This window comes from Epinephelus moara, chromosome 21 (assembly GCF_006386435.1).
Source record: "Epinephelus moara isolate mb chromosome 21, YSFRI_EMoa_1.0, whole genome shotgun sequence".
Classification (NCBI taxonomy): Eukaryota; Metazoa; Chordata; class Actinopteri; order Perciformes; family Serranidae; genus Epinephelus; species Epinephelus moara.
This window is the reverse complement of record NC_065526.1, coordinates 19,881,004-19,908,889: the sequence shown is the minus strand read 5'-3', so window position 1 is coordinate 19,908,889 and position 27,886 is coordinate 19,881,004. Positions and strand designations below refer to the sequence as shown.

The window sequence follows — 27,886 nt, the reverse complement described above, 5'->3', positions numbered from 1 at the left end:
GGTACACGATCATTCACGTAAACTGGGTATGCGTGTGCCGATGTAAAAAGGAAACAGAGAGTGTCTGGCCTGTGGCTGGTTGCTTAGTTACAAAAAATACAAAGGAAGAGGAACAGCAAGTAAGACTTTGCTTGGACCAATGACGAGGTGGAACTGCTACTGAAGACATGTAAAAGGCGGTTAAGGCAGCGGAAAACAGGTTCGGAGTCGTTACAATGGAAATATGGCTACATATCAAATGGCATGGGGTAAAAAAATGACACATTTAAACAGTAACCAAATAGAAAAAAAAAATGTATAAATCAATACACAGATGTTGAGTATTGATTGTTTTATTATATATATTAATAAAACTGCAAATACAAATAAAATTTTGGTAGCCTACTAAAATAATAACTACTGCTTTTTCAGTCCACTACACACATTTTGCTGCAGAGTTTCAAACTGACACATGGTCAGCGGCATCTTCAAAAGTCTCCATTTCAGGGGTTCGGAAACACCAGAGTAGTGTGGAAGCTAGGTGTAAATGTAGTAATGGTTGTTGGTTTGACAACATATTAGTGTGGATGTAGCCTTTGAATGCCTTCTAGGTGAGACTACCTGAAAACGTGTGTTGTTATATGCATAGATAAACACATCACGCCCCTCATTTTAACTCGGGGTTTTGATCAGGTGTACACACTGTTGCCTTTCAATGAAGTCAGTCAACATGTGGTAGAGACAAGTTCTTTCGAGCAGAGCCCAGCCTCTACAGTAAGCATATTGTACATATGTTTTGAAGTAACCAAATAATCACTGTAAACACTTACAAAAGTGTGTCTTATTAGTCAATACCTGTAAAGTGTGAGGTGGGAGAAGTTATTTTGGGAGTCCAGGGTTCAGGAGGTAACACTTGTTCATTGAATTCATTTCATGCAGAGACAATGTTAGGCTACCATCTTTTGGAGCACTTCAAAAGCTTGGATTTGCATGAAACTCTCTTGGCTGAATCATCAGTATGAAAGATGAGATACCATTTTACAAAATATCTGGTTCTCTGATAAAAGTTCAAAGGTAAACCCCAGTGTGTATAAAAATGTAAGGTGAGACGTCTCCAGTTGCCTTGTTGCTAACGGCGAGCAGAAAGTTAAGTTTGTGTTCATGAAACATTCAGCAACTTAAATCAGTTCACTTTTGGATTTTGGTTCTATTCGGCAAATATGGTGCTGTTTTTTGTTCCCAAATGCAACACGACGGGCAACAGTCACACAACCTAGGTCACAGATCATTTAAATACAGCTTTAAACTAAATAGGAAAGTGCATTTAGGGCGTGTCCAACCACTCCTGCTAGTTAAACAGAGCATAATCTGAGTGAATTTTTAGTGCAAACTAAAAACTGTAATTATAAACTTGACAGAGGAAACAAAACTTAACTTTCAGCTTAAAATAATCAATGAAGTTACGCTGCCCCTCTTGCGTAAACGTGCAGTGTCTCTCTTAATAGGGAGTCGGACAGCAGCTCTGCTCTGCTCTGCTCTCTGCTATGTTCACATCTTAGAGATTGTCATTACTATTTTCCTCATGAATGCGGTTTTATTTGACCTACCCCAACCCACCTGCGCCTCCCTGAGTGTGTAACAAGCAGAGTGTATGTGCACTGTGGACCCGCCTATGTAGGCTACCTGAATAATGCACCCTTTAAATAGCCATAAAATACTGCACCATTCTGACTTAAGACCAGGTTTTTGTCACTTTCTTCTGACCACTTGCACCTGACCATACCTCATTTTATGACCGACACGCCCATGGGCACACAGAAGGGTGTACTTACACAACAGAGGGTGCTGTCCGTCAAAACGGCAACTGCGTTGGTGTGAAACTAGCATTGACAGTTGAGCTGTGTGCTGCTTTGCGGCAGCTCTAACATAGGCCCCTTAAAGTTTAGCTTCTCCCAGTATTATCTGGTATACTGACAATGAAAATAATTGTTGGTCACAGCCTTCGTACTGTGGTAGTGGTAATGTAGTATTTAGATCAGTGTTTACCAACTGGTCCAGCCATGGGGTCCAGATTTCCCTGTAGTCATTAGTTTAAGGTCCACACAGTTCAATATATTCAGCGTCATACTAACATTTGGCCATGTCATCAAGCTAGTTTGCTGTCTCTGTTAAGCAGCTGTCAGTTAATTGCTCACTCTACAGCAGGAAACAGCACTTAAAATAAAAGCTCTGTGCTGGAAATTCACTGTACAAAATAAAGCGTGTTTTTTACAAACATGTTTGCGAATAATTTGTGGCCCATTCAGAATGAACCTGCGAGCCACCTTTGGATCATGACCCACCAGCTGGGAACCACTGATTTAGATCACCTGCCATCGCAGACTGATGAAAAAACATCTTCTCAGGAATAAAGTTAAACACTGATGCCCACTATACAAACCTATAGTATTGTTGAATTACCCAGAATACATCAGTGTCTCTATGTAGATTTATTAAACCCTGCTCATCAGTTGTGACTGCTGGTGTTTGATTATCTAATTTCAATCGATTTTCTGAGACAGCTCCTCTTGACATGTTAAATAATTGTTGTTTCTCTGACGGATGCACCTGCAGTCTGGGCACAGAGGCTCCTAAGAGCTCTGTAAGAGGTCTCGTGGTGCTTTCAAGACTTCAGCGCATATCAAAGTGTTGATTTGCCGACCTGCTCTAATAGCTGACAAATACTGCTAATTGGCGTTCAAACTAATACAGCCTTTGTAGTAGTGCTTGTAATTCTGATTAGAGGAGGCTGATGTCTTTTTTATTATGCATCAGGTTTTTTTTTTGTGTGTGTGTACCCCTGTGGATAAACAGTTACAGATATTAACTAAGATAATACAGCTATTATTAAGCCAGCAGAGTTTTCATTTTTAACAAGGCAGCAACTCAACAGCCTTTCTGACTGCTTTCAACTGATTAGTTAATGATCATTAAGTCAGAGGCAAAAGACCCATTTACCCTGCCCATTATTCCACCTACTGTTATTTATAAAAGGCACAATTGCAGAATGGGAGGTCAGAGCTGTCTCACCTTTAAGCCGGGAGCAGAGGTGGTAATAGCACCGAATCAATGTCTGTGTAAAAGGGACAGCTGGCAGGACGGGACGAGTGCGACCCACAGCGGGAGATTTAAAAAAGTAGCTGTTAGTAGCTAACTCAAAGAAGAACAGAGGCTGAAAATGTCCACAAATTGGGGAGACAATGAGGTGCAGGATAGCAGAGGACGAGATTAGCCGCCATATAACAAGAGACGGTGAACGACTGTTATTGCCATGTTGGGCCATTGTTGTCTGTAAAGCGCTGGCGACACATAACTTATATGTCACACTAGAGGCCGACGCTGTTATCATACATGTCATGCCAGTCACACCTCATTTGCTTCCATGATGCCAGCATGCTGTCTAAATTCACACACTGGAGTGACATGATGCCGCCATCATTTGGTTCTGTGTAAAAATGCAAAGCCAGAGTAAAGAAGGGACTTCATAGTGTCCCTATGGCGCGATCTCTGGTCCTTGTCTGTTCTGAGAATGTAGCCCTTTTTACACAAAGACTTCAGACCAAGCAAATTAAATGTTCTCATCTTAAAATCACCATCCAGTGTTGCAGGTGCCGTTAATTCTCTTTAATGTGTCTGTAGTGTGAAGCGCAGCAGGACTCATGCCGCGGCTCTGTGTGTGCGATTGTATGCGTGTTCCTGGGCCATACAACATTAATCTGCTGCCACATCTGTGTTTCCTGGCTTTTAAGGGACATGGCAGGCCAGGCGCCGCCTGTGTGTCTCTCTGTGTGCGTTTCTGTGTGTGTGACAGGCGAAGAGATGCCTCGTAAAGGGATGTGACAGCAGAGGCACATACAGGGGCCACCACCCACAGGACCCCAGGGGCTGGACTATACAATACTGTGCTACACACACACAGACACACATGTGCACACACACACACACACGCTATTTACAGAGGGGCACAGGGGTCCCATGTCGTTTGTCACATGTGTTTTGAGCCATTATCCTCCCTCCACTCCGCCACGACTCCTCACCCAGCATCTTTGCCTTCTTTCTCCAGATCCCCGCGGATTTCAAAACAAACTCGGCGAGAAAGACACATAAATGAAATAAATATAAACATTCTCAGACGTTGACAGGCATGAAAATTAAAGAGCGGAGACGCCACTTTAGCTATTTGCCCAAAAGAGATGAGTTTGGAAGTGAATGAACGGGCGAGCGTGGATCCGAAACAGCGTGTAGTGTGTTTGCGCGCACGCATCTGGGTGTGTGTGCGTCAGCCGTCTGTTCTGATCAAACACACTGGTGTGTAATTGGCTCCCCGTTGTCGCGGTGACCCCTGCGGTTGGAATGTCTGTCGTGGTGGAGGACAGGAGGAGGTCGCGCTGACGATAATGTGCTACAGACGACACTCACGCACACACTGCAAATACTTTGTGTAAACGGCACAAGTGTGTTGAAAGATTACTGTTCAGCCTCTGTGTGTGTTTGTGTGTGTACATGTGCATGTGTGTGTACATGCTTGCACACTCACGCCCGGCTTAGCCTGCCCCTGCTAAGTTGTCTTTAAAGACAGCGAGGAGATGAAGCGTAAACATTGTGGAGCGAAGAGTGCAGGGCAGCCTATTACAGAGACAGACAGACCGACATTGGTTGGGAATCAACAGCTCCAAGGCAATGCGCCTTTTTTTTTTTTTTCTTTTTTCTCAAACGCTCATTAGGGATGCATGCCAATCTGGAGAAACTTGATTTGCTGATGCTGTTGTTCATTTGAATGTTTTTTCCCCCCAGTGGCTCCTTGGCTTCAGGAAAATGAAACGGCTCCAAAATATTTAAATGAGACACGCATTGAGAGCTGCTCAGTTCGCCGGGGTCTCTCACACTGTCGTGCACGTGTGCAGACACATTTCACCTGTAGAGTTTTTAAAGACTTGTTATGCCTTCTTGAACATTTCAATGCTGCAATTACCAGTGAGGGCTCATGAGCTCGTTGTGTGTGAGTGTGTGTAGGGGCCATGTGTACCGGAGGAGCCCAGTGGACCAGGGAACAGTCAGGGCTTTGTGGGAGAGGAGGTGGGTTTGAACACCCTCCCTCGTTATCCTAGACGTAGGTGTGTGTGTGTGTGTGTGTGTGTTTGTATGTGTGCAAAACACAGAGACAGACAGAAGGTGTGTGTGAGGGGCCACGGAGAGATTGACCAAACAAAGACAGAGACGATAAATGAGGAAGAAAGAGGAAAAAGACGAGAGACTGTAGAGAGATATGAGAGAGAGTCTAAGGCCATCTTCAGCTGTGGTCTCTCTAAGACTGAGCCCTTGTTTAAGCTGCAACCCACGTGCACCTCTGGTATGCAGTGTCTGCTGTTGCCATGGAAAAGCGAGAAAGTGAGTGAGAGTGAGAGTTTTTGAGAGGGGGCAGTTTCTGTGCAGGTCAGTCTCCACTCGGCACAGTGTAGCCGCTGGATATAATGCACACAATATAGATGTCAGGTTATGTAACGCCACTAATCAAATTTTTGCCACTGTGGCACCATACAGTGGATATTTTCAGCACCTGTGATCATGCGCTGCCCTTTCGTTCCCCCTGTGGCCTTGCTGTAAAAAAAAAACTAGAATAAATATCGTCAGTGCTTTCAGAGGCACTGTGGCTCGACTTGTTTGGAGATGTTAACACCATAGGATGTTTTTAGCCACTTGATGTAAACCCCTTTTTTTTCTTTATGCTTTTTCATCCATGTTACAAAATTATAGATCTAACAGAAAAACATATAGAGCTGGGTATTATTTTGTTCGTTATTAATTCTCCTTCTGTGCCTGAGAAACAAAGAAATCTTCATTACCGTTTTGAAATAATTCAGCCCTTCATTATACTACCTTTGAATTAGGGCTGGGCGATTTAGATAAAAGTTCACATCTCGGTACTATGGCGATCCACGATTTGTATCTCGGTATCTTCTACGAAATGGGCTACATGTTCAGTTGCATGTCAAAGCCACATTTGAGATGTCACAAGCACTTTTATAAAAACAGACTGTGATCAAAATAAAATGCAGAGACAGGAGTTTTAGTCCCCTGTTTGAAAACATGCAGCTGCACAATAGTTACACCTCCAATACACTAGTCGGAGGCAGGGTTTCTGTGAAGTGCTGTAAAGTTTAGTTGATTCAAAACACACCTAAAACACACATTAAACATGCCTTAATAGCAACAATTTCAAACACAAGTACACAACCCAGCTTCACTGTAACTCACAGCATTCACAGACAAAGCACTTGTCTTTATCTGGACACATTTTCCCTACAAATACAACATGCTAATGTTTTTAGCACAAGCCTATGGCATTTAACGTAGTATAAATGAGCCTAGCAGCTAGTGGACTTTCCTCTTCTCATATAAAACCAGGGACAACAACAACATTTAACAGTGTTAAAATTTTGCACCGGTACAAAATTCAGCTCCATTACAGCTCACAAGGTTCGCCGACAAAACACCTGTCTTATACTAAACATGTTTTCCAAACAAATATAACATGCTAACATTACTAGCACATGCCTATGGCATTTAACATTGTATAAATTAGCCTAGCGACGAGCAGAGATTTCCTCTGCTCATATGAAGCCAGGATAAATCACACACAAGACCTAAAATGCGATTTTAGTGGAGGCTTTATTGTCTCCACAATTTATTGTTTCTTATCTGTGAAATTAAAGTAAATAAAAGCTTCGTTTCCACTGAGGGAAATGGTTTCAGCTTACAAAAATAGACAGGAGGTCTACGCCGCCGCGACGTGTAGTTACATTTCTGAGGTGTTGCACGTTAGGCTACGGCTCAAAGGTGTTGCTGGAGAACTTGTGAGTGAGTGGGGCGGAGCTGTGCGGGGTGTGTGAGGGAGGAGAGATGCACACTGGTGTGCGTCATGTAATGCAACTTGACCCTTTATCAATATAAACGCTGTTGTCTAAATTTATATCTTGCTTGAAAATATATCGATATATCGTACATAGTCCTATCACCCAGCCCTACCTTTGAATGAGCATAGATTTTATAAAATTTAACAAACTTTAATATAACCTTTCACATGAAAAAAATCTATTATTTAACAAAAAAAAAGCTTTAAAAGTATTTTTACTACATATTATAATTCCCTCTCTAATATCTTTTCACATAGATGTGAAATCAACAAATTTCTCCTTCAAACAACTAAATTTATTCAAGCTACTCACCAAAGACTGAATTTTACATTGTACATATGAGCATATGATGGTAATATTATAATTTAACTTGAACAGAACTCAATGCATCATTATGTAACTAAGTGCAACCACCGCCAGGTGTTAGGGGCCGTACACATGACGCGTGTTTTGTGCAACGTTAAATGTCAAATGCTGCTGAAACCCATCCAACAATGTTAATATTCTTTTCCTGTATAATTCTAAATTTAATAGCCAATAGGTCAAATTCACTGAGGCTTTTGTGGCTGTTTAAAATCACTGCAGGCTGCACTTCTGAAATGACATTTATATAATGCACAAGACATTAATAATGTATTTGACTGCATTTACGTCAGTATTTGAGAGGCACGTCAGCTGAATCAATACCATCTTCACTCCGCTCTGCTCGTGTAGGTGGCACGTGTGTATTTTATGTGTCTTTTTCATCTCCCATAAAGGTCGTCAGTCTCCTGCTGGATTAATTACACAACTACCACTTAAAATTGCCATATTATAATTTTATGACTAATAAACTTTTTTATTTTTTCTACTGTGGAATTCAGCTTTAGTGGAAGTAAACTTTGTGGAGTCAAGATCACTATATTATCATAGACTCTGTACTCATAAGCCCCTTTCACACATGCAATCTGTTCCTGAAATGTTCAGGGACTTTCCCTGCATGAGTCCATGTGTGAATGGGCGCAGGGATCGATACTCGGGAAAATCTGCCAATTTCCAAGCTCAAGACCATTTTAGGGAAATTCCAGTACAGCTGTGTTGTGAATGACAGCAGAGACATTGCAGGGACAGGCAGGTGAAGGGTTACATCCATCTGACAAAAGAAACAATTACAAGAATCCACTGATGATGTATTTGAATCTGCAACTTGTTTATGGTTCAGCATTTACAACAATGCTTACGTGGGTGATTTGATTTCATTGTTGAATATAAAACACGTTATAAGAACACTGGCTCTGGACAGATCAGCTCCTCGCCTGCCATGTTCCTGAAAACAATAAGAGACGTCTTTCGCCGCAACATGTGCATCCAACTTTGCCTCAGCCTCTTCTTCTAATGAGTTTTATAGCGATTGGCATCCACAAGTGTTGCATTACCGCCATCTGCTGGACTGTCCCTTGCCACATCTATTCCGGCATTGCCATGTCACATGTAAAAAGACGCAAGATGGAAATGTTCCTGAATGTAGTACATGTGTGAACGGCTGAAAATCACTAGCCATGTTTGAAAGGTTATTCCAGTAATTTAGCGGGAGATATGTGTGAAAGACGTTATAGAAATCCAATTTCTTAACTGCATCTGGGGGCAGTCTCAGGATCGGTCCAGGAATTGTATGCCCAGAATGCACAGATTTACTGGCTGCACATTGCGAACCGACAATATTCGCCTTGTTGACTGCCATTGGCACATTTGCAGATAAGTTGACATTCACCAATGGCTGTGGCCATTGTGTCAAATCCCATCCATCCCCTTGACGAACAGACATCTTCCCAGGGACGCTGTTGGGACAGCGGACGCAGTAAATTCACTATCAACACGTCGGGGGACGCACCCTTTTATTTACCTGATAATTAGAGTTGGGCGATCTTGTCCATATCCTATCGTCCTATCGCCATCTAGTGAAATCGCCGATGAACGATGTCATCGCCCGGGAGGGGGGGATCATTACGCGTCGCCGCTGAAACGTTCACTTATAGCCTCTCTTTGGCGTTTGAGCAGCTTTATAAAACTCTTGAACATGTAACTGCTCCTTAATTAGCAAGTTGACTTTACATGGACAGCATATCTTTTCAATTTCTCCTGACATTGTGTTGTTTGGTTTGTTCACCGCTCCGCGACATGCGCGTTAAGGCCCGAACATTCTCGGCCGGAACATACGCGGAACGGATTCCGCGGAGGTCCGCGCAGACTCAAAGCGGACGTCTGCAAGCCCTGTGCACGCAAAGCTCAGATTTTACGACCGCGCGGACTCCGCTCCGCGCACCAGTGACTGCTCGGCATGTATTTTTCACATCGCGTGTGCTCGACTATGAAAGCCCGAATGACTGCGGACATTCCTCGCGGAGTCCGCTCCGCTTATAGTACGCCCGAGTATGCTTGTGTTGAGCGGGCGGGGGCGTTGATCTCCCCCACCCTCCGCTCTCTCACTAAGCAGTGAGCAGCTCCCTCTGTCTCCTCTCACTCAGCCTCGTTCAGCCTCGATCTCGTCAGCATGCTCCACACACGCGCTGTCTACCCCCCACACCTCGCGATTGCATCGTCATTTAAAAAAGACATCGTGAAACAACCCTTCTATCGCCGATGGGCGATCGGATCCCCCATCGGCGTAGTCGGATCGCCCATCGGCGATAGAAGGGTTGTTTCACGATGTCTTTTTTAAACCCTACTGATAATGCTACATTGTGAACAACAAATCCATGTTGACATCAGGGGGAGAGCTCATTAATGTTAGCAGCCAAAACTAACAGCTGACGAAGGCTGCATCGAGTTATGCGTTCAAGCTCTCATTGTAACAATAGTATTACACAAAAGGTAAATTATAACATTATCATGATGTGTTCAGTGTAATCTTGTAAAAAGTAGTTCTTCGAGAGAAACTTGAGTGAATACAGTTGTTTAAAGGAGGAATTTGTGGATGTTTTCACAGCAATATAAAATAGAAAAGGAATTATAATATACCATAAAACTCCAATTCATAACCCGGGCTATTATTTGCTTAAATCATATTTGGGACAGGCCTTTAATTCATTTCACACAAAAGTGTTAATCAGCAAAGATCTGTATCTACCCAGAATTTTACAATGCAAGTGTAATGAAATGCTGCCTTGGTTAAAAACCAGTCAAAGATATGCAGTTAAAACGACAAATTCATTTAAAATTGCAACTCATATTTGCATTTTCTTGGCAAATTTGGCCTAATATTGTCAAAATGTCTGATTTACACGAGGAAACCAAGGAAGTATTTTGCCATGCAGTGGTTATAAAAACACTACGTTAGGATTAACTACCTGGTTGAAGTGACAATAAGTGGTTAATGGTGGTAAATTATCATTTTACTAACTGAAAATTTCTATTTAAGAGTTTTTGTTCAGTTACTTATAACAGGATACAGGTACAGATGCTTTGGAAGATTCTGTGTGCCAAAAACGGCAAAGATCACCCCCCACCATCAGAATAATACTTCTTAGGAATTCACAGGATCCCCAGGAACAAAGCAAAGCTTTATGTTGAACTGTATTGGCAAGACCTGAGTGATCGATGGCCAAAAAGACGAATTCCTCCCCCCTTAATGATTAAAAAAACAATCAAAACAACTCACACAAAGACCTGCCTCTTGATCCTCAGGCTAAAACCTGACAGTGGCCTAAACCCTGAATCAGCACACACTCAGCCAGCACACTCATTAGCCAACATCCTCTGTAATACACGCTAATTAGTCTATAGTAAAAAGTGCCCTTCCTACTCATTAGGCCCATAATCACCTTAAATAGTGCTGAGGAACTCTCGGCGAGTACAGCTCTAATACATGCGTGTGTGTAGGAGTGAGGATTTGTGCATATGTGTGAATCTCATGTTAGCTGCTCAGATGAACTTCACTAACGTCTCCACAGGAGCCACAGTGTACACAGCGAGAGTGGATTTTCTCATTTCCACCGCAGCTACAGTAAGCTTTAGCAGCATTAAGGAATTATAGGTAGTGACAGCCTACTTTACAGTGCTTTAAATTATTGAGGAGATTAAGATGTTAATCTCAGAGTGGTAATGATCAGTCACAATTTCAGTGAGCTGCTTAAACTCGCATCGGGGTGGTTTTCTTTTTTCCCTTTTTTTTACTGTTATCTGACATTTAAGTCAATAACACTTTCAACAAAGACACAAAAAATAATCAGTTACTATTGTGCCTGAATACACAGAGATAAAATCATGTCTTTTGATGCTCTACAGCAAAATTGCAGTTCAGAGATTTGAAGCCCTGTCAGAGAAGAGCCACCATTTCTCCAGTGTGCGACATTACCACATCATATTTTCTTTATGGGGACATAAAAAATGTTCCTTGACATGTTTAATAGTCTGCCACTTTATTGTTGAGAGTAACTACTGGGACGGCAAGGCTACATGTGGTGTTCTCACTGATCCTGAGTGAAAATCTCCTCGACTTTTCATCGACTTTCAAAAACTTAGTTGGAGTACTTCCATGACCCAAAAAAATGCTGTCTCTTCCTTGTTTGTTTATGTTTTTCAGTTCAGAAAAGTTGTAAAGTGGTAAACAGTTTTATATTCCTCTACAGCTGGGCGTGCTGTGAAGAAAAACATCTGAGAGCCACCACTTCACACTACTGTAAGTCTGAAACAGGTTGTGCGGAATAATCCGTAAAATGACCTATTTGTTGAACTCCTTGTTATTTCATGACTCCCCACAGAGGTAGTAACGTGTTCCCTGACTCTCCCTCCACTTAAACACACCTCTGAAAACTCAGATATTCCAGAAATTTGACAACTGTGACCGATTGTGTTCTGGCAGTCATGTCATCTGCTTAGTTTGAGGCTGTTTTATCAATTCTAGTTACTATGTGTTGGTCAGTCGTGGTCACTGTGACCTTAGAAAGAGAAAGCAGATTTATTTCACTGTGTGATCCAACATCAGAGAGTGAGCATCACAAAGCTTTGATGTTTCTTTTAGTGCACAATGGACCATTAAACACAAGAGGTGTTGTTGAAAGCATGCAGGTCTGACATGTTTGTTTCTGATTCATGTTCATGTTATCTGTCAGAGTAAAACGTCTATTAAAGATGTCAAAAATCATCTTTAATAATGTATGCCAGAATGTAAAATATGCAAAGGTTTAAATGAGGGATGGGTATGAGTACTCAAGCATTCAAATTAGACAGCCCGCCCTCCCACATGTGAATATGACTTTTATATTTTATATTTTTTACCATTTAAATTGGGTAAAATCTTATTTCACCGTAGAGCTGCACACATCTTATTGTCTCCTTACCCCGCTGTCGCTCTGACGGTTTATCATGAGACAGCAGGAGACTACTGCTGCGGGTGTGTGAGCTCCTTGTGAGTAACGTGCACACGCACACACACACAGGGACAAGGCTAACTGTTAGCATCACACAGCTAACATTACCTTATGGTTATCAACGGATTAAACAACGGAGCTGAGACTTTTCGATGTCAGTGTGAGTTTACGGCCATAAATGGCTCGGTGTTGGATGGTAACTGCTGCTGCTAGGTTAGCTTGTGCTAACCGGGCAGAAGTTGAACTGACCGGGATGAGAGCGGCTCCGAGATGGTCTTTAAGCACTGGGTCTAGTTAAATTTATGGTTTAATACGTTAATTTAAGCCTGGCTGTTCAAAAATTGAATTTCAAATTACACTTTTTTTTTATGTTTTCAGCCAGTTCAGATTACCATTCTTCAGTCTTATGTTACATTTTCATTCGTAATTCAATCCGAGAAATCAAATATGGAAATTACTTCACATCCCGAGCTAAAATAAATATTTCATTCCTAAAAAATGGACTCCCTGTTGATTTAGATGTTTCAACAACACATGAAGCCAAAGTGCATTGATACCTTGGTGGTGAGGATCTTGAAGTTACACTGTTCAGGGATCACGGGATGCATGAGGTGGAGGTCGAGGTTGTAAGTCCCCCCTGATGCCAGCTGTATTGTGGCAGAGAGCTGAAAAGACAACACACCAGACATTAGACATCACCCCTCATTGGCTGCTAATAAGTTAGGCAGTAAGCAACTAGGGAAACATACAAATATGTAACACAGTCTGATTGAAGATGGTGCCATGATTATAAAGTAAATTATCCTTCCAGGCCGGTCATTTTTGTTCTTGTTAAATAATAATTTAACAATCCCTGTGTTGAAATTGTAGCGTAAATATTTTAATTTGACTCAAATGTCGTTTTTAGAAAACACAAAAAACAAAGAGAGAGATCAGGAGTGAGGAGGGAATGAAGGTGTCAGCCTGTCCCTGAGAATAATCATCTGATGTGGCTGCTTTGTCGGCCAGGAGTATCCTTGCCCTGTCCCCTTCAGCCACAGAGTGACCAGTGATGAAGGAGGGGTCAGACAGCTCCTAACAGCCTGTCACTCACTGGGACTGGGTAGGTGGGTGGGCGGGTGGCTTGTTGGTTTGGAGGGACATGGACTCGGCTGTGGCCCAAATCCTCACACTCCTTACACACTTGTCACTTGGCAAATGCTGCCCTCAAACAGAAATCACTTGTCCAGGCCTTGGTGTTGACCCACTCCACTGAGTCTGAGTCGACAAATTTGTCTGGCATTGCAACGTGAGCCAGTAGTTTCTCAATTTAAATAATAAATTGACCAATGAGCTCTGCGGGGGGACTAATGATTAGCGGGACTAACACCATTGTTAAGTGTCGGCAAGCGATGCCGGAACCAATGAGGAGTGAAAACAACAATTGCGACTGCTATAGACAGGTTAGACGCTGCTATCGAGACTGTCCTAAGTTGGCATGTCTTCTTAATATTATCTGACATCATAGTATGTTAACTTTGCCCTGCTCTACTCCAACAAAACACGTATGTCAGCATGGCTAACCAACGGTGTGGACTTAAATCAGCATTAAATACAAGCAGATATGTTTATTTGTAGTGATTTGTTTGCCCATGGAAATCAATTGTACCTTTTTCCCCCCAACAAAATTAGTGTGTGTATGTGGGTTTTTTAGACGCAGGAAAACCTCCCCATGAAGTGCGCCAGGCTTTAAAGCCAATTTTCGCCATGGCCAAACAGTATAATTACACCGTCACGTGATGCCCAGCATACATACATTTTACACATTTTTGTGAGCATCACAACCCCCGCAAAATGACTTGTTACACTATCAGGATTTATTCCATTTGGTTTGATAGCATTTTGAAAGTATAGAACAGCTGCATGATTGAATCGTTTTATCCCCATTCAAGTTAACAAAGCACTAAACCGGAAGCAGCTGGCTCTGCCGGTGAAGTCTCTAGTGCGCCTGCTCTATGGGACGAACAGTGCAGAAGCAGCACGGATTATATGGGTAATTTTATATGTGGCAGTTGAACTATTTTGGCTTCATGCACCACTGAGCAACTCTCACAGGAATGAACCGAGTCTCACCTCCAACATTGTATCCAGTCCTCTTTATACATTCATGGTTAAAATAGGCGATAGACTGCTTTTCCACTGATATATAAGTATGCCTTCTTTTTTGCTTTTCAAGTGTGTCATGTTCAACATCACAGATGGGCCAGAAAACAGGTTAGTAAACAGTAAAGCAGCATGGAGGCCAGTGAAAATGTTACGCTGTTTGAACAGAGATGGATGGTATTTTGTGGCAGTCCGTGATTGCATTTTGCAGTAAAATTAGGGTGTCCACCCAAGTATCGTATTTTTATCACTGCCGATCGGAGCTGGAGCCGATAAATACCCCTGACTACTGAAGTCATTTGTCCCTGGACTTATTGTAACCTTTCCCGTTAAATACAAAAGCCAGATGTTCGCAGCTGTTAATGTGTTTTTATGCAGTGGAAAAGGGGCTTTAGAGTGGAGGCAATATCAGACTATAGATGGAGTGTAACAAGTTGACAATTCTGTCTGATATCAGGCGAGAGAAGCACTAAAAACTGCCCACATGAGGAATAACTCACTGTTATCATCTCATCATCAGATCTTTTCACAGAGGAACTTCAACTTGTATTCGTTTGCAATTCAACACCTACCACTTCTCTAAAAGTGGACTTTCTGATTTGGGACCAAATGTATGCAAGAAGTAGTTCACCGGGGATAAAAGCTTAGAAAGTTAGCTAAAGTAGCTTTTGGGCAATTCCACAAAACTATCAAAGCCTTAATATTCATTTCCAGTTGAGTTCCTGCGCCGTCTGTAGGTATACAGCTGCTGCATGCTCAGTCACCAGGGAAAAGAACTGGAACCACTGGCTTTTATCTTTAATTTCTTTTGTATATACTGACCTAGTAAAAAATATATGAACTTATCTGTACTTCACACCACAGAGGGAGCTTAACAAGTGACTGTGTGATTCGGAGCAAGTGAACTATTTCTTTTGAAATGGGGTAAACTCAGTTTGTTATTCTATTAGGAAAGACAAAGCCATTCCCTGGGGTGCCCTGCAGTTACCCCTCAGAGAGAGGGAAAGAGGAGTGGAAGGGAGCAAAGGAAAAGAGAAAAAGAAAAAGAAAGAGGGTTGTCCCCGGAGGGCTCTGCAGCTGATCCTAGATCAGTTATGCCTTCTATCTACAGACAATTAGGAGGTTGGAGAAGCTGGGGAGGGTAAATTGTTCTTAGATCTGTACTTTGGGGGCAATGTTAACAAGGCACCACTGGAGGCATAGTTGGGTCCATGGGGAGTGCGTGCGTGTGTGTGTGCATGTATATGTGTGTGTGCGTGTGTGTGAGACCCATCTAATGGGCCCCCCTGAGGAAACACCCGAAAGCCAACCCATCTCTGTTCCACACACACACAAACACACTCTCTTCACTTCAATGCTGCACTTAAGTGTGTGTTTATACCTCTTTTTCCATGAAGTTGACACACACACCATCCTTGGGTACATTTTTTGCCATGACTGTGACGATGACGTTAGCCTCTGTTTGGTACCAGTCATGTCTGCAAGAAACAAACACAGTACACTGATTAAAAAAGTCTGAAGACATTTTTTTAAACCACCACTACAAATATGAATATCTAAACTTCATGAAACTGAAAACTTCAAATAATAAAACACAGCTCGTCATTATCAAATCTTGTCTTTGTACATTGTATTCAAAGTTACACAGAATGGGCCGGCTGAGGCTGAGTTAATCATTACGCTGGTATAATAAATAAAATAAACATAAAAACAGGCGCCTGGATACGGCATGTTTACATTTATGCACTTACTTCACAGTTGGAGCCGCTGGTGTCTGCTGGGTCATTCAGCCCCCGAGACGGGATGACAATTAGAGAGGAGGATGTGGTGATGAGGCAGAGGGATGAAACAAAAATTAAAAAAAAAACACAACAACAACAAAAATAAGCTTAGTAAGACTCTCTTCTTTGAAACAGAAGCACACATGAAGCTGCTGCTCTCTGCTGATGCTGAGAGCAACAATGCCCCCAGGTGGCCATGCAGAGAAACTCACCCTGTTGGCACCGCTGCTCTGTCTCTTCTCTAGAAAGAGAGGGAAAAATTTAAGCAAGTGGCAGGTGCAAACATTTAATACAGCGCCTTAAGCTCCCTAAATCGATCTCTAGTCTCTAAACTATGATGATGGCAAAGCTAGAAGAACTTAATACGCATTTGTCAGCAAAGAAATGACAGCAGACAGATTCGCCCCCACATAGACAGACACCCAGACGCTACCCCATCCTCCACCAGTTTGTTTACTGGTCCATCCACGCCCATTAAAAGCCCTGTGAGCCCAAGCAAGCCTGATCACCGTTTACCAGCATGCTATCATACATTATTCACTGACTTCATTACAGAGAGGGAGAGAGCACAGAGAGGGAAGAGAGATGAGATGACGGGAGGCGTGTTAATGTTGTCTTAATGAGGTCGCGTTTGAAATGGTGAGGAGGGGGGTGTTTGGAGAAAAAGACTGTGTGTCAGAGTTTGTGTACTTTTAAACAAGCAGGGTGCCACATGTGATGAAATAACCAGGTGCTGTGTGTGTGTGTGTGTGTGTGNGGGTGTTTGGAGAAAAAGACTGTGTGTCAGAGTTTGTGTACTTTTAAACAAGCAGGGTGCCACATGTGATGAAATAACCAGGTGCTGTGTGTGTGTGTGTGTGTGTGTGTGTGTGTGTGTGTGTGTGTGTTGGTTGGTGGTAAACACACTGTCACCGGAAGAAACAACTGCTGCTGGTGTGAGCAAGCGCAAGTAGGGTACTTTCAAGTTTTAGTGGGGGGGATGGTGGTGATGTGCACCCTGGTGTGGGTTTGTCTGTGTGTGTGCACACGCGCCGTCTGCGAGCACGCCTATGAAGGAGCTGGGTCTCATCGGGGGCTTTCAAACATCAGTAGCGTTAACTCTGATGAATCATACCGCTCCCGGGAGTACGTGTGCATGCGGGTGTGAAGCGTGTTTGTCAAAACTCATGCTCTTGTTTACTTGAGATGATCCAGAGGGCCCAGGCATCACCAGAAAACAGAAACACACCACCCAGACATGGCATGCATCTTTTATTGGACTGAGCAGCTCTGCCTAAACACTCACACTGTAGATTCATGGATGTGTGCTAGCTCATTTGTTTGATCAGATGGCCTGATCAGCTCCCTGACTGAGCCATTTAGCTTAGTGTTTGATAGCACGGGGTAAATAGCATATAGAAGTTAGAGGGTAACTGGTAATGGAGTCTATAGCTCTTTCTTTAAAATAAAAAGGCCATAGGTAATACTGTTGACCAATATTTAATAGCATTGAACATTGTCAGTATTTTGAAACAGTAACAGGTTCAGTGTGTAAGATTTAGTGGCGTATAGTGGTGAGGATTACAGATTGCAACAAGCTGAAATTTCTCCTGCTTAGAATTCCTTCAGTGTTCATCATTCAGGAGGTTTTTTACTGGGAGCTGAAATATCTGCAGAGGTCTCTTCCTTCCCAACGTAAACAGACATGGTGATTAAAACCAGCAAAACCACTGAATAAAGCAGTTTCATGTTACAAATCAGTGTTTCTCTGACGCTGTTTGGCAAGTTGAAGACGAGCCGCTAGCCTAGCACCTGCTTATGTACGCTCGCCTTATTTCTGTGAAAACTTAAGTTCAAGAGATTTTAACCGGGAGCCAAACTTTCTGCGGCGGTCTTGTCCTCTCCAAAACAAAAGAACCGGTGATTTAAACCGCTAATAACTCTCAACAAAGACAGTTTCATGTCCAAAAAATTTTTTTCCCCACACTCTTGTTGCAGAGGGGCTTCCACCCACAGTGGCTGACATGAAAACGTGAATCATGAATCTATCTAGAGCCAGTGTTTGGTTTGTCTGTGCTGGGCTACTGTAGAAACATTGTGATCTCCGTCAACGAGGACCTGCTTCCTTTGAAGATATAGATGGCTCATTCTAAGGTTACAAAAATACAACTGCTCTTTTATTCAGGGGATCATACACCAAAGAAAACACTTATGTTCCATCTCTGCCCAAACGTCCCCTCATATCCTACACAATGAACCTTTAAATTAAGGACGTTTAGATCTGATGTGGGTCTATAATTTCAGGTTTATTAGGATACTAAGTACCGCTCTAACCTAAAATAAAGACATTACAAAAGTTTCAGTTTAGCTACTCACCTGGCATCATCTCCTCACATCGCCTGATCCAGAGCTCAAATGATTTGTCAGAAACTGTGGAAATCACAGAAAAGAACATTTGTTGTCTTGTTGTCTTAACGGGACAGTTCACCCCAAACAAAAATACATATTTTTCTTCTTACCTGTAGTTCTGTTTATCAGTGTAGATTGTTTTGGTGCGAGTTGCTGAGTGTTGGAGATATTAGCTATAGAGATGTCTGCCTTCTCTCCAATATAATGGAACTAGATGGTACTGAAGCTTGTGGTGCTACTGTCTAATTTATGGTGGACGGACACACTGACCACATCCTTTTCTCGTGCTCCTGATGTTTTCTTAGGAGAAGTAAGATTAAAATCTGTAGTGTAGTTTGGTAGAAAGAAAATAGTTCCTACATGAAACTGCTCACAACAAGGTCTGTGGATTATCTTGAGTAACCAGGTCATGATTTCTGGAAAGAGACATTGCTGTTGAGTTTCTCAAATGTATTTTTTGGCGCTTTGAGCACCACAAGCTGAGTGCCATCTAGTTCCATTATACTGGAGAGAAGTCTGACATCTCTAGACATCTCTCTGCAACTCACACCAAAACAATCTAGACTGATAAATTAGCCTGGTTCCAGACCATAGACCCCGCCCACTCAACTGAGTATGCTTGCATCTCTGGTCTGGCATACTGCAATGAATTTGCGATTTATCTCGTCCAAACGATGGAAGGACCAATGAACGCCGGGGGTGGGGGCGGGTCTAGCGATTAGCCAATCAGCGCCACGCTGATGTCAAGCTGTACGCCAGTGGGTAACTGGTGAGGATAGCAGCAATGGCGACCGCTACAGATCCTACAGACCACATTAACGATGCTATCGAGGTATTTCGCCACTACTCGCGTTAATGGAGGATCAAATTAAGGAAGCTGCTAAACTGGATTTAACGGCGATGCAGCTGGGCGTGCACGACGACAGAGACATTTTAAACGGGCAATGCTCGCTTGTTTTCGGCACCCCCGAGGCATGGATACTAATGACGTCAGATTCTGGGTGAGTCGTTGATCTCTACTGATTGGTTAGGGAAAAATCAAATTCCCTCCCCCTTGTAAATCGCCTTCAATGGAGGCGATGTCAGACTGAAGGTTCTGGAAGCTTCAGTCTGACACTCAGGCTACTGATAAACAGCTCTACAGGTAAGAGGAAAAATATGCGTTTTTGATTTTGGCATGAACTGTCCCTTTAATTAATATATGTTGATATAAAAAACAAGCTCAATTACAGAATCTAATACAAACATTTGAAGGTGTCAGTGATGTTAATTAAGTCTGAAGTGGTCTGACTCAGCGCTGGAGAAAGCTGCCGTCATGATTTAAATGAGATTAATTTCCAAAGAAAAACTGCAGAGGATGTGTTTAATACATTACTGGTGGTTAAATCAGCAGCTCATAGACGATGCACATTTTACAGGCAATCATCTCAAAATGTGTTTAAAAATGGATTCAGGCTCTTTTGACAGCGCTGAGTATTTTAGGACCTTGAGATTTTAAAATCTTTTTCATGCAGTCATTTTGATGATCAGTTTGGAGACACTGTAGCAGCAGTAAAAGAAATTAATAGTTGTTGCCATTCTTACATACAAACACACATGTAAACACGAGGGCAATATTGTATGATGTATGGACATGACCTCCATCAGTAATTATCATACCTGGCCTAATGGTGTCTAGACTGACAATGGCTACTATAGTTGTGAACAATGTGTAAAGACACCGGCTTCACTAGCTTGCGTGATCTGCACTTGTACCAACACTCACAGTTACTGGTTTAAAATCTTTAAATCCTTATCTGACTTGGAGGAGGGATCCCTTGAGCCAAACCCAGCTCTGACTATTTTTGGTCTTAAAAGCCCAAAATGCACAACAGCTCTTTTGTAACATCATCATGTGGCCTGATGTTACTTAACTGAAAACAAACAAAGACATCAACATATTCAGCCCTGCTGAAGGATGTGTTGCAAAACCTCCAGCTGGAAAAAAGCAACCTTTTGAAATTACTTTAATAAGGCTGCACAAACAACTCTCCCAGAGGACATTTGCAATCTACTTTTAACTTCTTTTCTTGTAGTCTGACATTAATTCACCATTTCTGGACAAAACTATTTCAGAAAATAATCTGCAGATGAACTGATAATGAAGAGAATTGTTAGCTGGAGCCCGACTACAGTATAAAAGACCAACTGAAGCTCAGTGTGAAGAGTGAACTCTGTCATGTCTAAGTACGGCCAATATTCTGGTTCACGTGGATCGACAACATGTGGTCATATGGAGTTAAATGCATTTGCTTTACCTGATTAACTGAATCCATAATGTCATGTGATTATGATGTAAATAAATGCGTAGTCTTAGGGCGCATTCACACCAGGATAGTCGATTGGTTCGATTGTGCGGGGAATGCCAAAAAATTTCACACCTTCATTTGGTTCGGTTCACTTTCACACTGCACAGGAAGAAGAAAACCCGGCTCATTGATTGGCCAGGACTGAAAACGCAAATCCATCCCCTTCACGCCAGGGCCACACCGCCTGCGGAAGCGCCGCGAATAGCCTCGAAGCGCCAAGAAGTGAAGCCAGTTTCCTTTCGGCGCCCATGTTAACCGATTGTGTCATCCACATCGGCCGCGCCGCGCAGCTCCGCCGGCCCTGCAGTGATCATTTTGGCGTCTGGTCTATTTTCTGCGCGAGCCGCAAGCGAATGTGTCAAGCCAGGCAGTTACCCATGATGGAAAAACAACAGCTGGGAGCAGAATCGCTTGTCGACCGGCGCGGAGAAATGCGCGTCTGATGTGAACGGAGGTGCTCCGGCTCGCGCGAGAATTTCGGTGCGCTGCGCTTTGCAGGCAGTGTGGCCCTGGCGTCAGTCGGCAGTCAGCAACTGTGATATATATTCCTCTGACCATATATCAATAAGCGCCTGCACTTCCTCACTACTCCACGTCTGCCCACGAGACATTTTCCAACCTTTTCTTTTTTTACTTCTGCTTTTCCCAGTTTGCGCTGTTTTTTTCCCTACCCAAAATGCACTGCACTCTACGTCACTTCCTCTCTTTGGTTCGCTGGATAGTCCGTTTGCATGTCCCACAGTAAGCGAACCGCACCCGGGTTCACTTGCAAGTGAACTGAGTCACTCAGTTTTCAAGTGGACCAGGATTCGCTCGTTTGGTCCGCACCAGAGTTTGAATGAGAGTTCACACCACTACAAACGAACCGAACTATCCATGGAAGCGGACCAGGGTTCATTTAAAGCGGACCAAATAGCGCCAGTGTGAATGCGTCCTTATTGCAGCAAGACCTGCAGCAAAAAAAGGCGACTGCTAGCATCAACTACGGCATCAAATATAAACAACAAGATCTCCTGCTGTACAAAAATGGACGAGGCAAGGTGGAGTCAAAGAATAACTTGAAGAGTCTAGTACCACAACTACAGCTTTAATTTCAGATATAAAATGTTTTATAACAAATATTGTATAATATAATATATTGTATTCAATGAGGAGAGTGGAATAGAAGGGACACTGATGCAAACAGCGGTTGGTAGAGAGCAGGATGATAGAAAGTTTGTAGTCGAGGTCGAAACAAGCTGTACTCACCATCCAGTTGGTGTCCCTGAGTGAAAGCTGCCTCAGCTGACTCATAGTGGTTCAGGTGGTATTCTGCTATTCTGCAGTTGGGAGAGAAAAACATGCCACATACACTTAGATCAGGCAGGCCTAGAGTTCTGACACACGAAATTTGGATCATGTACCTTGTTAAAGAAGTTAAGTGACTAAAACAATTCTTGTACAGAGAAAAAAGTTGAACTTCTCATCACAAAACTCTTGACGTTGGTCGTAGTGACTCAAAACTTCCCGAACAGGGATAATGTGTTTAACTTTAACAGCAGATGTGATTCTTCCTTATTTATTTATCATGTTATATTATACACACCCTGTTCGCATGAAAGCAAGGGGAAGGCTGGGTTTTAGCTGCTGGGCTTTTTTGGCATCATCAACAGCACCTGCAGAAGGAAAACAACACTATGTTTATCATCCACATTCATTTATCCAGCCTGTACCACTTAAAAAATTAAGATTCATGCATTCCCAAGTTCCTTTAGTGACTGATGGCAGATTACTAATTCAAGGATCTTATAGGAAATGTTCTTTTCCATAGTCTGTACCACAATCACAGTGTTTAGGGGACAACTATGTTATGTTTGTGTATTGTACATTTATATTTCCTGCAAACTAGTGTTGTTAAAAATATCAAGTTATCCATACACATCGCTTCTGAATATTTTTCGCAGCATCGATACACTGGCACCAGCTGTGCTCTCTCTCTCTCTTACTGTTAATGTTTACTACAGTCATTCTGCTGTTCTCTGCTACTAACCAAGAAAATAAAAGCTGTCGTTGTCATGTTGCAGACTTGTTATATTTATCTTGAAATTAAAATGGTATCAAATATTGACATTTTTTTCAAGGTATTGCATTGAAGCTAGAAATTCCAGTATCATGACAAAACTACTACAAATGAGCACAATCATGCATATTCACTCAAAACGATTGCATTATCACAAACATGTCTGTCAACGCAGATGTCTGCAGACTTACAGCGGTAGTTTTTGAGAAGTATGTGGGCATAGGCACGCTGGCAATACCACTCAGCGTTGTCAGGGTCTCCTCGCAAGGCTTTGTTAAGTTCCTACAAGAAAAGAGATGGAATTTAGAGTGGACAGCTCAGAGGGCTGTTGTGATTCAGAGAGTTGTGATAATGATGGAAAAGTTACATAAAAAAAAATCTGACATGTCTGCCTCTTCTGTTTCTACACTGTCAACACCAACCATTATTTTAGGAAAATATATTATTATGGAATTTATTAAGAAAACAGTAGTGGGAAGGCTGGTTTCCTTTCTTTTTCTTCTCCCTCCAGAAATAAGATAAGGCTTGTTGCCAAGTAGGCTTCCACTTACAAGTCATTTGCCTTGGTGTTTGGTGCATAAAACACAAACAAAAGCAACAGTCAAGAACATGCATAAGGCTTAAAAATATTACAATAAAAATACACTATGAAAATGCTATAATAATATGTACAAAATAATTGTTTTACAATAATAAAGCTAGTTTTGTAGAAGATGTGCAAAAAATGAGATATCATGGAGTGTCTACATTACTCACATATGAACTTAGAAAAACTAGAATGAAATATGTTTAAGTATTAACAAGGCAATAAAACTATTACAGAGAATTTATTAGAGAATAGTTGAATCTATTGAAGATCACAGTGTACGCTAAATACATGCTGTTAGTCCTAAAAAAACAATTATCACTAATGTTATATCATATTAACACATCATGAATAAGAAAAAGACGTGAACTGTAACGAAGTAATAATACTTAATTACAATACTTAAGTATTTTTGGGAGTATATGTACATTACCTAAGTTCTTATACCTCTCTCAACTTTCACATAGATTCAACTACATTTCCTAAACAAAATGCATACTTTTAGTCAGATAATTTTTTTTAGTTACTTACTACAAAACAGGGAAGAAAGGGAGGATGGCACAGACAAATTAAGTAATTTGAAAAATTTGCTTTTACATTCTCTTTGGATACGTAGACCCCGTTTGCATTTGTAACTATTTAGATATTCACCCTCTGTTAGCATTTCGTATCTAACCTTCTGTGCTTTTATATTTCATATTTTCCAGCGTTCCTTATTTAATACAGTCTTTACTTTTAAGCACCTTCTACAAGAAAAATCTGTACCTGCACTGGTATCTGTACATACATTTATCTTCAACTGCATTCATATCATTGATAGCAAAGTATTAATTACTCCTGAACTGAACATTACAATTGCTGCAGTGTCAACCACAAATTTGCACGACCATCGTAAGCATATCTACTGTCGTGACAGCTCTCTGTAGTCGTCTTGGGACTCATTTCACTGCTGTGTTTTAATTCTTTTTACCTATTACTTCTATCCATGTGTGTATCTGTGTCTGTGTATGTGTTGTGTGAAAAGCTACTGCGTGCCTTAATTTCCCTCTGGATTAATACAGTATCTATCTATCTATCTATCTATCTATCTGGACAAAACTGGATTTCATTCTTTAAAGCTTTTAAGTTGTGAAGAAGATCTACTTTTTCTCCAAGTGTAAGGTAGGCTCCATTTTAGTTAGTGTACATGTAAGGATGAAATAAAATTCTGATCACTTGCTGTTCCAATAAGAGCATTTACTTGTACTTTCAATACTTAATTACATTCAATAAAACACTACTTTTGATACTTAAGCACAGTAAATATCAGACACTCGACGACTTTTACTCAAGTAACATTCGTCATTCAACATAGTTGACTTTTACTTCTATCAAAGTCATTTTCTTTTAAAATATCTTTACTTTTACACAAGTGTGACTTCCAGGTTCTTCATCCACCACTGTTAAGAAATGTTGCTTGTATAATGGTGGTAAAGAGCAACAAAATAAATGTGCTACTAAAGTAAAAACTGTATTGATGGACTGTTAATAATAATATAATGTACAATAAGTTTTGACGCTGTTCTTGCAGAGTAAGGCTAACAGGAAACATTAGCTAACTCGGCTAGCTAGTTACAGTGTCAAAGTCGGTGCTAACATCGGAAACGTTAACACCACCGAACAGCTAGTTAGAATAAGTTTAGGCTATTGTGATAAAACAGAGCTACGTGATAATAAGTGTGTGTTCACGGCTAGCTAACGCTAATGTTTACCTCCAGAGCTGTCTGTGGATCCTCGTCAATGACGCTATCGAGGAAGCTGCTGTAGCGAGGGAACAGAGCGACAGTTAAGAAGCTGCTCACACACACAAATGAATGAAACTTTAATAAAAGCTCGTGTATATGTTGCGGTAAACTTGCCGTTCGGCTGCCATGGCTTTGCTGCGGACGTGGATGCTGTTTCTGGAGTGGCAGGAAAGTTCTAGCAAGATGTGGAGACTTCTGGAAACGTGATAGCAGCAGCAGCAGCCACAGCTCGAGCCCAGCAGCAGGCCTGTCAACATCCGGCTGCACACAGCGCTCACAGCGCCGCAGCGCCATCCGGCGGCCTGGAGGAGTCATGACACGGCAGCTTTATAACACAACACCTCTGAGCTCTCTGGCATGAAAACACACGTGGGTAAAACAGGATTGCCAATGTCGTTGCTAGGCCTGGGCGTCCAAGGCTTCAGCCCCAGATGATTAATGACTAGGCTTGGGTCTAAATAGGCTGTATATAAAAATAATAATGCTAAAAATCCCCGGATCTAATCATGTGCCATATTTCATGCATGCACTAAAGTTTTGGGTCCTCTGTGTCATACAAGACAGAGAGTGCACCAGTAAACATTTTAATGTTGCAGCTAGTAAAGGTGGAGCTCATTTTAAAGAGTAACTATAAACCACCCAAACCACCTTTTTTGAAAAGCAATGTATTTGGGTATTTAGTACTGTTTTTGACGATTCAGGTTTCAAATCTCGACATTTGAGTGTAAAGAATTTGAATTCTACTTATTGTGTTAAAAATATGCATAGTAACTTCCCTCTACAGGTTGAAATCTGGCTATAGGCTGTTCTGATGCCAAGTGACGTATACGGAGGCAGCTTTGTCAGCAAAGAAGCCCCTGTCACCACCCCATCATAAAAGAGCAAAGTCTTCTGACTCTGCAGACTGTAGCGAGTAGTGGATTGAGCGGACTAAGACTCGTGATTGTGTTCCTTGATTTAGCTATAATGCTTATTAGTTAGTTAGTATTTATGAGTTAGTTTTGCAGAATGGGCGGGCACTGTTGCTTTCCTGGCTGCAGAAACACCTCCAGACTACACAGCTTTCCAGTAGACCTAGCATTTAGGCACCAATGGTTGCACGCTTTGTGGCAATCAGACTGTGATCTCTCGCCTAGAGCCAGAGTTTGCAATGATCATTTTTCCAGGGACTGATTTTCAAGTCTCATGGAGGTGGATGTGGGTTTTACCAAAGCACTCATGCTGAAAAGCAAAGCAGTCAGTGCCTAGCGTTGCTCTCCCAGTGTCTACAACACTTTCTATAGGCTACTGCTGGATAGTTTAAACTAGCCCATAACTACACAAATATTTTTAGTTGATTACATGTTGTATTAATAATCTAAGTTTTAAAGTAACTGTAACAGAGTCAACCGTACAATATTTTCCTCTGAGATGTAGAGTAAAAGTATAAAGTAGCATAAAATGGTAATACTCAAGTGCAAGCATTGCAAAATTCTTTAAATTTTAATGATGGCAGTTGCAAAGTATTCTGTTTCTACTTAATTCTAATTACTAACAACTACTAATATTTTTAACATGACAATTCATATTTAGTCTGGAAAATAAAATATTTTAAAATAACAGTTTTTAAGTGTAAATAAGATGCCAGAGTGTATTAAAAGGCAATAAAATAGAGCTTATTCATAAAAAAAATAATAATAATAATAAAAAATTCCAGCGGAGGATCCCTCAGACCCCCCTTCAGAGGCCCACACTTAGCCCCTAATATCCTCAAATCCTAGAAACACCCCTGAGGACTGCCATTCCTTAAATACCACATTTCTTGAACATACATCAATTATTATTATTAATCATTAATTATTTTGGGTATGGGTGATTCTTCATCTATCGAGATATTTGCATCCCTGTCAGAAATAAGAAAAACAAAAGCACAGTTCTTTCTTTTTTTTTATTTCTTGCACACTTACTTGGCACCAAAAGTTAAAATTAAACAAAAATTAAATGATTATATAGTCATTATTTTTATTATGTACAAAGTGGGCTTTCATTTGTGGCTTTTGTTATATGACCTTTGTCCCTTAGCCAGATTTTAGACATTCGACCCTGCTTAATTTTGAACTTAATATTGATCTAATATTAACGTCAAATACAAATGACACATAAATACCAATTTTAATTACATTTATCAGGTGTTGTAAAATACATTGGTATTTTACGTTATGTTCAGTACCTCCCAAACATGCATTTTCACTTAAAAAAAAAACACAAACAAACAAAAAAAAACTTAGCATGTGAGTCTGACTGTGAGCATAGATGAGTTTCATATAAAGTTTTGGTGAAAATGCATTTGTTTGGGAAGTGCCGAGCATAAACCTGGATAAATGAGACACAGATTATATAATTCTATTAGAGTCTGCAAACGGGTGTTTTGATAGTTTTTCTGTTGTCAAATGCTGTCTTCAGTCAATTAATAAATCAGTATATTGGCATTTTCTGTGGAGGCATGAGAGAAAAACAAAGTTTTCTTCACAAATTCAAG

General features: G+C 41.4%; 1 protein-coding gene across 4 annotated transcripts in view; it reads right to left on the bottom strand.

The window, feature by feature from the left end:
- Positions 1–25,627, bottom strand: part of sugt1 (SGT1 homolog, MIS12 kinetochore complex assembly cochaperone) — a 35,256-nt gene extending 9,629 nt beyond the window's left edge. For 2 of the 4 annotated variants that reach the window (XM_050032730.1, XM_050032732.1), the window contains exons 1-10: positions 25,483–25,627; positions 25,336–25,384; positions 23,190–23,280; positions 22,525–22,594; positions 22,188–22,258; positions 18,559–18,612; positions 16,416–16,444; positions 16,174–16,199; positions 15,804–15,900; positions 12,838–12,945 (exon numbers count right to left, since the gene is read on the bottom strand). In XM_050032730.1, the coding sequence (XP_049888687.1) occupies positions 12,838–12,945; positions 15,804–15,900; positions 16,174–16,199; positions 16,416–16,444; positions 18,559–18,612; positions 22,188–22,258; positions 22,525–22,594; positions 23,190–23,280; positions 25,336–25,384; positions 25,483–25,625 (738 nt within the window). In that variant the 5' untranslated portion in view covers positions 25,626–25,627. The remainder of the gene's footprint in view (positions 1–12,837; positions 12,946–15,803; positions 15,901–16,173; positions 16,200–16,415; positions 16,445–18,558; positions 18,613–22,187; positions 22,259–22,524; positions 22,595–23,189; positions 23,281–25,335; positions 25,385–25,482) is intronic. The other 2 variants (XM_050032731.1, XM_050032733.1) reach the window with 2 other exon arrangements.
- Positions 25,628–27,886: the final 2,259 nt, after the last annotated feature.